General features: G+C 38.3%; 1 protein-coding gene across 1 annotated transcript in view; it reads right to left on the reverse strand.

Annotated features, from left to right (window-relative positions):
• LOC110950661 (regulating synaptic membrane exocytosis protein 1-like) overlaps window positions 1-14,234 on the reverse strand; it is a 92,600-nt gene that overhangs the window by 49,001 nt on the left and 29,365 nt on the right. Inside the window, 2 exon segments of the mRNA XM_022193380.2 lie at window positions 1,457-1,734; window positions 11,770-11,790. Of these exon segments, the coding sequence (XP_022049072.2) occupies window positions 1,457-1,734; window positions 11,770-11,790 (299 nt within the window).

Raw genomic sequence — 14,234 nt, forward strand, 5'->3', positions numbered from 1 at the left:
TTCAGCTTACTGCTCATTATTTTTTTAAAAAAAGGCATGCAAAATAAATAAGCATCACTATTTCAGATTAGCTTTCGTACACTCTGACTGAATGGGAGATCCCACCTGAGTAGTTCAAGGACCATCGGAAAATTGATAAAAAAACAACTCTGCTTTTAGTTTCCAGCGCTCATCAAAAACAAATATTGGAATTTTATTGAGGTGGTAACATTTTAACTGCCATCCTATATATTATGTTCTTTATCTAAACACAGCCTGCAGTTCAGGCGAAGAGTATCTGAATTTTGGTCACTACTGTTGGTCACAGTGAAATCAGTCATGACATTTAGGCTGTGCTGATGAGATCCGAATTATTATTATTTTTTACAGAATCGTTTAATTGTGGGCAAATTTAAAAATGAGACATGTTAAAGTGACGTTGATGAAATGCTACAAGTTTTCTGACAAAATCAAAAGTTACAGATGCTCAGTTCAGGGACTGTTGGAAAGTTGAAAATCCAACGATTTGTCCTGGTTTTACAATTTCTTGTTCTGACTTTTAAAAAGTATTTTGTGTAAACACAGTCTGCAGTGCAGCAATTTTTGTCACATGATTGTTGGTCACAGATGAATTACAAGTGAATTTTTAGCTTTTTAAAAAATCGTTTTTCTGCAAACGGCTTACTTTTGATAATTCTGATCAAATGGCTCAATTTTAAGCCTAGATTTTGTTATGTTTTCTGACTTAACTGAAGCTTAACAGAGGAGTATTCAGGGAGTTAAAGGACCAATGGCAAGTTGAAAATCCAACAAGTTCTTCTGTTTTTACAATTTCTGGCTATGATTTTTTTTTTTTTGGCCATTTTGGCCACATTTTAAAATGATTTCCATACTTGTATCCTCCCTGCTCTGTGTAAACACAGCCTGCAGTTCAACCAAATAGTCTCTGAATTTTTGTCACATGACTGCTGGTCACAGATGAACCAGTGATGTGTTTAAGGTTGCGCCAAGGAGTGCAGAATTTTTTTAGCTTTTAACAAATTCTTTGAGTGCAAACAGATTATTTCTGGCAAACATTTAAATATCACATGAAGAATAAAAAAGATTTTGATGAATTATTGTGATTTTAAGCGTGGTGTGGTTCAGTGTTCTGACTTTGATAGTTTTCTGACAAATAAATCTTTACAGAGGAGCATATGAGGAGTTCAAGGATCATTACAGAGTTGTACTTTGTGTACACACAGCCTGCAGGTCAGCTGAGAAGTCTCTGAATTTTTGTTACATGACTGTCAGTTGCAGCTGAGTCACTACTGGCTTCACAGTTGTGCAAAGAAGGGCAGAATTTTAGTTTTCCACAGAATCTGTTAATTGCAAATCTGGTTTAGTTTTGATCAATTTTAAATCAGATGTGTAGAACAAAGTGATTGTGCTGAAATATCACAATTTCATGGTTAGATTGTGTTTAATGCGTTCTTACTTTTCTCTCGGTGGTTCGCTTTGGGAGCGAGAGCCCAGCATGGTGTCGGTTCTCTTGACAGCAGGGACGCCGGTCTGTGGCCCGCTGTTGGTGCTGGAGGGCGGAGCTTGGGACCTGGAGCGGAGCAGCTTTGTGTCCCGCTGGGCCTCACCTCCTGTGGCCGGGTCGGTCAAGGAGTTGCCCTGGCTCCCAGGCCGCACCCCTGAACCCGAAAACCATTCTCCTGATTTGGTGAGGATCTCCTGCTGCTTACGGCACAGGTTGCATACCCACATTACCTGCAGGGGTCAGAGAAGGAAAAATACATTGAAGCCTCACATTAAATCAAAGGAATGTCTCTAAAAACAGTGGAAAATCTACAGCAGTGTCAACATTTGCACAAGACAAATTTACTTTAGCACCAAATCAAACGTGTGGAAGTGATTCTTTCTTTTTTAAACATTAAAAAGCCTTGTTTTGTCTGTCAACAGCTCATGTAATTTACAAGAATAATATTTCCCACACTTGTTTTTCCCTCCTTTTTTTCCCCCTCTATCGCTAATTAAATATTAAAGAGCACTCAGACATGACAGACTTTGCTGTTTTAACACATCGCTCTGAGGAGGTTTTACTGTCATGTGGCTCAAATGTTGTGAATTCTAGGACTCTTATGGCCTCATTTATTATTTTTAGGTTAATCTATTATGCTTGTGTGGGTTACTTTAACATATAAAAACATCTGTGAGTGAATTTATAGGCCTACAACGAAGCTGTAATACTATAAATGGAGACGAGGAGGGGACATTTAAATGTGCTGTGTGTTGCTTTCAGGGATGATTTCCACTATTCAGCCTCTAAAATCATACATATGGAAAACCCTCAGTGAGTACTCTGATGTAAAGACATGTACACAATAAAATCCTCCGAGTCAAACCCACAGACGGCATCAGATACTCACATGTAGCCATGGCTACTGTATATCACCTCACTTCGACCGCACAAAAACAGGATTTATCTCCCTCCGTACTTATAATCCCGGCGGTTTATTTTGCAAAGAGAATAAATCCAAAGCGGAGAGAGGAAACACGCTTGAATTCCGGTTTTGCAAAACTCCGGCACAAGCTGGAAACAAACACCTCTGGGACCACTGGAAACCCCGAAATGTTGCTCCTTGACAGCCAGCGGGATGCACCGTTAGCAGGCAGTTTAGCAGCTAGCCTCCAGCGTGCCAGAGCACATTCATCATGGCCTGATTGAATCCTAGTTGGCGCATGTCCAGACTAATCTAAAGCAAATCAGCTGCCCGCACGGCCCACAGCTGTCGGCCGGCCGCCCAGCCAAACACTGCAGCCTCTTTCTCTGCGAGTCTTCCTGCACCTCAGATTAGCAGTGGACAGTAATCCCTTCAGCTCCCCACCATTATTCAACTCATCATCAGCTGACAATCAAGCTCACAATCCATAACTTGGAACTTATAGCCCCCTCCTCCAACCGCAGCATCATGGCGATTTAACCCAGATACCACAGTCTCTTTCTACCTTCGGTGCATGATGGGATGATTCCTGTACAGCAAAAATTTGCTGAAACAAATGCACTTTAAACTTGCACATATGATACCCATTTCAATCTATTTTCTTCAAATCTCCTTTTGACATGTTATGCATTAACTGTTGGGGCTGTTGATACATCTCAGACATAAACAAAACAAAAAAGCAACCTTAGTTTTTTCTGTTTTTAGGATGTATGAAATTACAACTGTGTCATATAGAACCATTTTTTCCAGTATTAGTAACAGTTGTGAAATTTTGATGTTAAACATGCTGATTTCAGGATTTTTGCACTTTTGTAAAATCTATTTTTCTAATTTTTTTTATAGGATTCATGACACTGTTTATAACTGTTTATAGTACACAGAAGATATTTCTGAGTTCTCTCTTTTTCCTCATGGTTGCTCAGTTTCCACAGAGGTGCAGGACTTTACGTAAGTTGCAGAGAAATAAGATCCCACAGTGAGGTAAAATGTGACAGCAGCAGAAAACTGAGACTGCTTGACTACAGAGGGTTAAACATGTAAATCACAGATTAAAAAAAGAATTTCAACAAAGGTATGTGTTCAAATTTGGCTCTCAGGTTTACTGTATATTTTGACATCAAGGTTTTCATTTGTACTGCAAATGCATAGAGGTTCCAAATATCAGCTATTGGTAACGTGCTTATAAATATTCAGTATTGGCCTTGAAGAAAATACACATCGGTCAAATATGTGAGGTTTAACGTTATATTATTAAGTGGCAATCACGTGACAATGTATCTCTGCGGATGTTTCCAGAGAAATGCAAAAGAAAGGTAATGAGTACGCTGAAAAAGAAATACAAAATTTGGCAGCACGAGCGCTAGAAAAATCCATTTAAGGAAAAAAACTGGACTATCGTATTATTCCAAACAGTAACAAAAAAAAATCTGATTTAAATTCAGTAAAATATAACATAATTTTATGGTCAAATACTTTGAAAGAACAAATAACCTTTTGTAAAAAAAAACAAAACAAAAACAAAGACATGAGGTTGAGACAGTTAAAAACCAAATATCTACCATTTCAATACTTAAAATGCACAGTTTTAATTTCCAATAACAGCAAATATCTGTAAAATAATAAGATATGCATATATATTCTGATTTAACTACAGTACAAAAAAGTAGAATCTTACTGTCAAAGACTAAAAGAAAAAATCAGTATATGTAAAAAATATATATAGATCCATATATTTGATGGGAACATTGTTTGCTGCATTGTTTTTTTATTGTTAGCATGAAAATATTTTTTTGTGAATTAAAAAAAAGATAAATTTAAAAATTGTCAAAAAATAATTTTCTACAGAGCAGTGTCACATACGACCTTCTCCAGGCAACAAACACGTAAAATAATGCTTAATTTTTTTCAAAAAGGAATCATTTTTCTGAGTCACGACTCAAACACTGTTCCTGAGCATATATAAAGATATATATGCTTTTTTACTGTCCAAAAGGAGGAATTAATGCTCTGAAGCTTAATCTGTGAACACACATGCAGAAGATAAAAAACATAATCTTTTAGTGGAGAGAAGATACTGAAGGGAATGAACTAAGTGTGTGTGTGTCGTTGTGTTTGTACGATGCTAACGCTCCACCCAATACTGTGTTTGTGTGACACGTGTGGTCGCCGGCTGAACCGTCCAATCAGCTCGCTCCGTCCAGCAGCAGCCCACTGTGATGTCGCCTCCAGTTCACGTTACTGTACATGTATGTAAGACTGGAGAGTGAAGCAGCGTGGGCGTTTGTGCGTTTCTGTCCTGTAATAGCGTCAAACCTCCTCCTGCCTAAAAATGTGCTTCTCCATGGAAACCAAATCACATTTCCTCTAAATGCTTCCATCTCTCACCTTCATTCCTCAACCCTCATCTCCTGTCCTGTTTCATTTCTTTTTCCTTTTCTTTTCTTGCTTTGACTTTCTTTTTCATCTTTGTGTTCATTCATCTACCCTTGTCTCCTTTTTGCTCGTTCTTTCCTCTAATTTTCTCTTATTTTGCGTTCCTTTCATTTCTTCATTGTCTTTCCTTCCCTTCTCTTGCTCTCCTCTCCTGTCTTCTTCCTCTCTCTTTATTTTTTAAATTCCTTCTCCTTGTTTCCTTTCCTTGCACTCTTTATCCCTCTATCCACCTCTCCTTTCCTTTCACTTTCCTCTCCTTGTTGCCTTTACTTCTTTATTGTCCCTCTGTTTTCAGACTTCTCACTTTCGTTACTGTCCCTTTTGCTTTTCATTTTGGTATTTCCTTTCCTTTCCCCCTTTTTAAACATTCTACCATCCTTTCCTTGCTTTGACTTTATAACCATCCATATTTCATCTCTCTTCGCTCCTCTCCTTATTCCCCATTCTTTCTTTTTCCTTTCCGTTATGCCTCTCCCTATTTATTTTTCTCTTCCTATATTTTCTGTCCTTATCTCCTCTCTTTATTTTGTTTCCTTTTATTTAGTTCTTCATTTCCTTTCCTTGTCTTTAATCTTTTGCTTTCCTTTCCTCTTCGTTCATCATTTCCTTTCCTCTTATTTTCTCCCCTTACATTATGTCCTTTCCTTTTCTCATTTCCTCTTCATTATTGCTCTCTTTCCCTTCCTCCTTTGTTCCTTTCCTTTCCTTTCCTGTCTCCTTTCCTGTCTCCTTGCCTCCTCACTCAGCTGACAAATGAAGACACCACAGATGTGTCACTCATCGCCTCCACCTCCTTCATCTCCATCCGCCTGCTGACAAACCAGCAAAGGTGTTTCTCCCCATCGCCTTCACTGTTTAACCAGCAGCGGCAGCAGCAGGATTCATTTAGGCCTGAATTGTGTGAACATCAGCTTTCCCTTAAATAGGCAGAATAGATGGTAGTTGTAGGGGGGGTCGGTGTGCAGCGACCCGCCCTCCAACACAAACCCCTGGACAGAATGACATATGAGGCACCGCCGGGTGTAAACTGCCATCGCTCACAGTGATGGTAAATCCTGAGTGCCGGGAAGAAAGACGACCACAAAAGACATAATGCTCCATTTCCCCTAATAAGGCAGTAGATCAACTGAGCAAGCAGCCGCTGAGGAGGCCTGAAAGGAGGAAGAGCTGCTGTGGCTGTAAATCCACACCAGTTCTCCTGTTCTGATGTCGGTATCACCGTGTCAGGATAATATACACCATGCAGAATTACAGCTTTTTAACAGCTTGAGCTATAATTTTTAAAAGACAATTTACTGTCATTTAAAAATACTTCCTGCTTTGTTAAATTACAAATAATATCCAGTAAGATCACAGACAAACTGTATTCATTTGCATGCTGACAGGCCAAAAATTGTCAGTAACGCCCACAAAAATCTGAATTTTTACAAACAGTACTTTGCTCTTTTACAATGTGTGACTGTAAATTTACATAGTTTTTTCACTGTATCTACATGAGCAAATTCCTACAGATATTTGCCATAATTTGAAAGAAAAAGTATATGAAAAATTGATAAATCACATATCATTTTAAACTGTTTCTAAACTGATTTTCCTGTTTTGTTAGATTGCAAATCAAATGTAGCAAAAATCACGGAAAAAGTATTAGTGTCCATATTAATTGATTAAAAAAGGTTAAAAATTCTAAACGATATGTGCATCAAAAATCTGTATTCTTATAAATAGCAATGTGTTCTTTCACAGAATTTGATCATACCACTGCACTACTGTTTTTACAGAATTTCAATCAGAAATAAACTAACAAAAAAAAAAACATACAGACATTTTTCATTATTTGAAAGAAAAAATATGTCCGTAAGGACTAGAAAATGGTAAATTACAGATGATGATTTTTGGTAAAAATCACAGAAAAAAGTAATAATTTACACGCTAAAACTTTAGCTAATGTCCACAATAAAAATCTGTATTTATACAAAATGTAATTGACTCTTTTGTAACACCTGATTGTAAAATAACACAATATTGTCACTGTCTAAATCAGCAAAAACTATCTTAATTTTATAGATGCTTGCCATTATATAAAATAATAAATAAATAACAATGCTCTATTTGTTCTTTACCAATATGTGACTGTAAACTTTCATAGTTTTACTGTATCTAAATGAGCTACAAACATCATTATTTTACAGATATTTGCCATTATTTTCACAATTATTTCACTGTTTTCATACGTTACAGTATTCAACCATTTTTAACGGATTTTCCTGGCACCCTTGCTGAAGATGTTATAGTCACAATTTTTTTTTTGATATCACAGTATTTTGTCCTACAGTTGTCAAGACTGTAAATTAGCTTTAGAGACCAAAACTGTTTTTTGCACCAGGCTGTAGACAAGTTTATGTCTCCTGTAAAGTTGGACATTTTAAGTCTATGGGGACTGACTGTTTTAGAGCCATACAACATCCTATGTTGTTGTTTTAATTTTCTAGAACTAGAGGCTGCTACTTGAGCCACTGTAAACCACTTTATCTGGAGACAGAACTGAAAGTAGACAGACACCAAATGTCTATTATAGTTCTTCATTCCGAAAGAAGTTCTGGCAATGATTTCTGCAGTCTGGGCTCATCGTGTTCAGCTCCTTGATCTCAGCAATCAAACTGATAGGGACAGTGTTAAGGTCAAAACACACTTTGAATTCTAATGTGGACTTCTCAGTTTTTACAAAAAAGGTGATATTATTAGGAGCTGCTGTACCAAAGCTCTCTGAACAGCTCATCTTGAGAACGGTGCTATTGGCAGATCCAGTCCAGGAGGTCCTATAATTAGAGCTACAGGACGTTTAAGAAGGCCAACGTTGTCTGCTTCAAGATCCAAACTGTGCTGCCACATGACTCAGCCTTATAAAGGCACTGTTTTACATCCAAACAAATGTGTGCAACTGGGTGTTGGTGTGGCGGCAGAAAAGACAGAAATAGAGACGGAGGAGGATAAAGAGTTAAATGGAGTGTGAGTGTTATGGAGGCTGCTAAAGATACTGTGGTGTACGAGAGGAGAGAGCAGCGGGTTAGTCATCTAGCACTGAGAAACATGATTGAGATTATGCAGTGCATCCTCCCTTCCGGTAAAAACTGCAGCGTCAGCTCGATGCACTGAGCAACGAAAAAGATTTTGTGTAAATCTGTGAGTCTGTTGGACCACTCAAGGTGCCAAATGCTGACAAAAAACAGCTACAGAAAACCCCACATGTGCTGTCATGTGGAATAGTTTGTCGAGATCACACGGAAGCCTTAATTTGGTTTAAAATCTCGTTTACGTTGGCACTGGAGGCTGTGTGTTAGGACCCAGCGCCGGTCTGTCGTCCGCTGGGAGGCAGTGCTCCTCTACAAAGGAGACAGATTGTCAGCAGTTTGTTCAGTTTCTAGAAGCCATCTGGAGCTGACATTAAACACACATAAACAAACACACAGCCATTAACAAACTATAGCACCAGCAGAAGCAGGGCAGCTTGACAGAAAGGACCACGAAGTACATATCAGGCTCACTTCAAAGCTAGCCTAGCCTTTCTGCCACGACCAAGGCCTGTTTTAAACCGATATCATGTTACAGCATCCTCATCATTATACAACATTACAGTGTTTCAAACATTAAATAAAAACATTTATCCTAAGTGTTGTGCATTATGTCTTATGAGCAAACAGATGGTGATTTGTGTTGAACTTTTCCTTCAGGGCAAGTTGTACACTGTTTCACCCATTTGAGCTGTTAGATTTAGCAGTGTACATTTACCAGTACAAATTGGCAGTAATTTTTGCAACAAAGGCTCTCTTAACTCAATTTGAAAGCTATAAATTGTATCAGCCATAGCTTGCCAGCTAACTTTAGCACCTTCTCATCACCAGCCACCTTTTCCATAGGTTACCAGCATATTAAATGACCGTTATCAGCATTTCTATACATTTCATCCAACAGGGACCTTCTCTGTGTTCCCACAGACTCAGTAGGCACGTTATATTTCCAACTAATGCCAGTAAAGTTGCAATTTAGTTGTTTTAAAGAGGAACACAAGTCCACATTTGCAGGTTGAACGGGTTGGTCGAGGCATAAGTTAGCAGTTAAGTACCCAAGAAGCTTTAGTTTGATTACAATATAAATGAAATGTTTTCATTTGTGTCTTATTTTTACATTTGTTTTGATTTGGTTTTTATATTTGCTATTTAACTGTTTCGTTTACTAAACACGTGCACTGGTCAGATAATTAAGCATCACAGAAGTCTTTGTCATGGTGCCCCTTTACTAGTTAAACCTCCTCAATGCTCTCTGCTTGCCAGCATGAACTGCCTGTGGTCCAAATAACCAACTCTTCTGGTCCCCAAAGTGTTAAACGGTAAGAGGCTCCACCTGGTGGAACAACCAGGTGCCACTCCTCATCTACAATATCTGAAGTGTGTATTCTCAAAGAAAATGGTATTGGTAGATACGAAGCATTAAATGACCACCAGACCAGGAACTAAAAACTTGATGGGGACATCCCTAGTCACTGTGTTTACCACGTTACAAATTATGAAGAGGCCTGAAGTAGTAGAGCAGCTCCTCTCACAACAAGTTTGTTTTGTCAATATGGAGGCCACACAAAGGATGATCACCTGGCAAGAGCAAACACCTCCAAACAAAAACTGGGAAACTACTGAACTACGAACCATAATCATAACCACAACCAATAGCTATAGCTGTTTCTAGTTCACTATGGTGACATGATAATGAGTTAAAATTTCAAGCTCTGTTGTGCATTAGCATCAGTGGTTTCTGTGCTTGTTTGCAAGTTACCACACCTACAGTCTACAGTTTATTCCCAAGCTGTGTAAAAGCAGCTTCCCCTGATGCCTTTAGTGTCTAAATTTCCTTAGAATGATGACATTAGGAAGAGGTGGACTACTTTGTGAAGACATATTGATGGACAGCTGAGGATCATCACCAACACCTCTGCAGCGACTATTTTACACCAGGTAGTTTTACAAACTTATTAACTGTGGTTCACAAATAATCTAAAGAGGTTGAACTGACTATCTCCCTCCTCGGCTTTCATCCGCTCGTCCACCAACACCTGCGACAGTAAGTAACTTAGTCCATAGTCTCACAGTGACAAAAATATTTTGTGTCTACAGCTTGTGGTTTCAAATCTAACCAATTTTGTTAAAACAAACAGTTCTTTTAAATTGCTGTCAAAACTGTCCAGTACCATCGTTAGCAAACATGCAAATTTTTTCCTTAATTTGAATAATTCAAACTTTGAGTGGCCAATGACAATTTTTCTCTCAGAACACAATAATTCCTGCTTCACACGGATGTTAATCATCTGTTATATCTTGATTACCTTGAAGTCTTTTTTGCTTGATTTCAATCTGTGTCCTAAATAAAAGAAATTACTGGATTTAACCTACAATCTCAAATAATACTGTAAAAATACAGCCGAATTTAAACAGTAGTGTTCTGTTTTTCCAAAATACTGTTAAAAAAGTTACATTTATTGCTTTATATGTAGCCAAAAACAAGAATGTTGCTACTTTAAAAACTGACAGTGTGAACTGGACAAAGAAATGGTTATACAGCATTTCACAAAGTACCATTTTGAACAGCAACTTGATTTAGGCAGATAAGAACATTATTCTCTGAGACAGGTTATCTTTGACTTTTTTTTTTTTTAACATGAAGTTAAATTACTTTTCTTTGGTTTCCAAAACAGATTTACCAGACTCCAATTTTTCATACACTCCTGCATTTGAATAAATGTTCTCCATCCATAAAAATGTCCGCTGCCTTATCCTTTATCCTTCATTGTTTTCGCCGCTTCAGTGTATTTTTAATGCTAGATCTTAGACAAACGTTCTTATTCATGGCATATGTCTGCAGTTCAAAGTTTACACATTTTAATAGAAGCTTAAGATGGAGTTACAATTAATGTTGACTACAATGGCAACAATAAATAAACATGTAGTTATGTGTTGGAAAGTCTAATTCCAGTATGAAACCTCATATTTTACTGCAGACTACTGTAACCAATTATACATTAGAAAATGCAGGTAAATACTGGCGACCACCATTTAATTTTACAAGACAATCTGTTCCAGTGTAAATTATAAGCAGTGAAACCTGTGTGAAGGTCATGACTCAGTTTTTCTCTTTGTTAGCTGCTCAAACTGGATGCAAATGCACAGTAAAACGACGACTATTTCAGAGCCGGGAGAAAACATGAAGCTAAAACTCACTGCTGTTCTCTTCACCGTTTCTAAATCCGACAGCATTAACAACACTTTGGCGACATCTTGCAGTGACCAAGCATTGAGGGGAAGTGGACAAAGTGGAACACACATATATATATATATATATATATAAAAGTAAATATATACTTGGAACCCTCCCGTCTCCCCATGGCAAGGCTGGTGTGGTCTCAAACACACAGGCAGGGAAAGCATGCACAGGCATGAGTGTGCATTCAATATGCATTCATATATATAAATATATATATAAATGGTGCTTTCTTCAACACATGCCAGCTGAAATACCAATCTCCCAAACCCCAGTTTTGCTTTATTAGAATATCCCAGCACAGCCATGCCTACAGCCACAGGAAGAGGGGGCAGGACGGGTCGGACGCCCTGCAGACAGCCGACGTCGTGGCTCATGCTGTCAATTTTCAGGGTCTGCATTCATTCTCAGGTTTATTTATGCACAAAGATCTGTAAGGTGGGTCTAAATTCCTGTTCTGATTCTGTGAATGAGCACAGACCCGAGCGTTGAAGGAGGGGAAAAGGAAAGGGACAATAGTAGCGACCCATGCAGCAAAAATCCATCACCCAGCTTGGAGTCTTACCCTGTCCTTCACTATGAGACACTTTGCAGGGGGGAGGAGACAGACAGTGGACACAGAGTTAGTCAGGGTTTTACATGGAGAGAAAAGCCGCTGAGGAACACTTCCAGGTTTCTCCACCCCAGACAGAACAGCAAACGCTCGGAGAAATAACAAAAGCTGGGAGTCCCTCTGTTCAGTTAAATCCGTAAGTGGATTTGAGCAAACACTGGCTACGTTCCAATCCGACAGCTCGCTCTCCTGCATCGGATAGCGTTTAACTCCTTTTTTCCTTGGACGTTATAGGCCAAAGTGGAAGAAAAACCCAAGAGCTCCAGATCTGAACGCAGCCAGTTTTTGTATCACAACATCACAGTCACAGCACACAGAGAGAACACGAAAAAGATGCTAACCACTTTGTCCTCCTTTGTGGCATGCAGTCCAGGTAGCAGTGAGGATTGAGAAAAGTGAGGGAAGGAAGGAGGTAAAGAGGAGAAATAAATGACAGAATGCAAAGAGAGAGTGTATTTGTGATGTGGTAAACAGAAGAAGAAGAAAAGAAGAGGGGGAGAAAGAGGATGTGGTGCAAACAGTTTGTTAATTACATTCTGCACAGTCGATACACTCTCTTCATATTGTGAAGTGTGAGGGCGGCGGTATGTAAACGTATGAGACCACTGTGACATGTGAGGCTGCAGCAGCGACATTCATGACCCAGCTCAGCGTGACTCATGACCTGTGACAACATCGCGATGTGTCACAAAGATGAAATTAGGACACATAAAGCAACATGGAGCACATTCTTGCAGAATCTTATTTCTTTCGAAGCCTCTTTTGCATATATTTGTACCCATAAAAATGTGTCCTGCTCTTTAAATTCTTAAATATTCAAATGTGAAAGACACTTTTTACCTGTCTTATGCTGTCCTGAAAATGATAAATGCAGCAATGATAGAAAAAAAAAGAAAAACTCTAATTCATTTCAGTATTTAACCATCTGAATTCCAAGTAGTGGCTGGGCATTGTTGCACTTGTCACATTTTCATTCACTGTCAGCTCATTTTTCACTGCTTTATAAAATCCTGCATCTCTATGGAAACAGAACAAACATGAAGAAGGAGAGAGAACTCAGAAATGTCTTCTGTTCAGAGTGACACAGTTAGAATGAAAGAAATCAAAGAAAACAGTTGTTTTTGTAGTTTGTTACAGAATCTGACAAATGAATCAATGTATTCATGTATTTTTTAAAATGAGATCTGTAGGATGAAGTGATTTGGATGAAATATCATGATTTTAAGTTTAGATTTGTGTCACACCTGTTCAGTTCAAGGACTGTTGGAAAGTTACATATTTGATCATTCTTTTTGTTTTAACAGTTTCTAGCTCTGATTAATGTTGTAATTCTGGTGTGTTTTGAAAGATAATATGTTGTTCAAGTCAGCTGGCAGGTTTTGGGAGTCAGAAGTTTAATGTAAATGAATTAAATCAACACTAAGTGCCAAATTAAAACATTTATTATTGCTCATCCATATTAAATAATACAGTTGCTCACTATAATGTGAAGCAGGTGTTCATCTTTGTAGCTTGTGTGAATCAGCGTTTGTACCGTCATGTTGCTGTGACGCCTTCTGCAGGACACAGGGAAGCACTACACAGATCTGCTAGTAGAAGGTAATGAATTATTGCTGTAAGCTGCTTAAAAGCAGCTCAAGGTTTGCTGTCTGAATATTTGTGAGTTTTATAGTCCTACAGAGCTCCTATATTGATATGATGTGCAACATGCTATCTGAGCATGGGAAACTGTCACTCAAAACTTGGTTATAAAAGTTTTTCTTTTAAAAGTATCTATGTCAATAAGATTTTTGAGCTTGTAAAAGAAATTATCTTTCGAGCCTTCGGTTGCATGTCACACTAGAAATAGTACCTCCATGGGTTAATATAAAGGGGTGACAAATTAAAGGAAATAACCGCATAAAGTGTCTTAGGAAGGTGTTTGGCCACAAACACAATCCTGCAATCCTCCTCATCATTCCTTTTCAAAATCAACTCTACTGGAGAATTGAACATCATGTTTCCAAAAGATGTTTCCTTATTTGGTGTTTTAGTGATGGTGGTGGAGAGCGTTGTCAAACATGTTTCTCCAAAATCCTTCATAGGAGTTCAGGTGGATTGAATCCTGGTGATTGTGAAGTATGTAGCATATATGACAGACAGACATCCATCCATCCATCCATGTATGCTTTCTACCAGGCCCACTTGTTGAGAATATTGTGAAGGATGACTCATATGCACATTTTACTCTGTGATTTTTCTACCACAGGACACTTCAATGTGATTTCATCTTAGAGATGGGTGCTAATACATTGTAAACCCTACTGTAATACTCCTTTCGATGTAACTGTCAACAGATTGATCTGTTCTTTTTTCTTTGCATCACACACTGATTCACAAGCATCTCACTAACTCAATGTGTCCACAGTTTCCAGCCC

Source organism: Acanthochromis polyacanthus, chromosome 3 (assembly GCF_021347895.1).
Source record: "Acanthochromis polyacanthus isolate Apoly-LR-REF ecotype Palm Island chromosome 3, KAUST_Apoly_ChrSc, whole genome shotgun sequence".
Lineage (NCBI taxonomy): Eukaryota > Metazoa > Chordata > Actinopteri > Pomacentridae > Acanthochromis > Acanthochromis polyacanthus.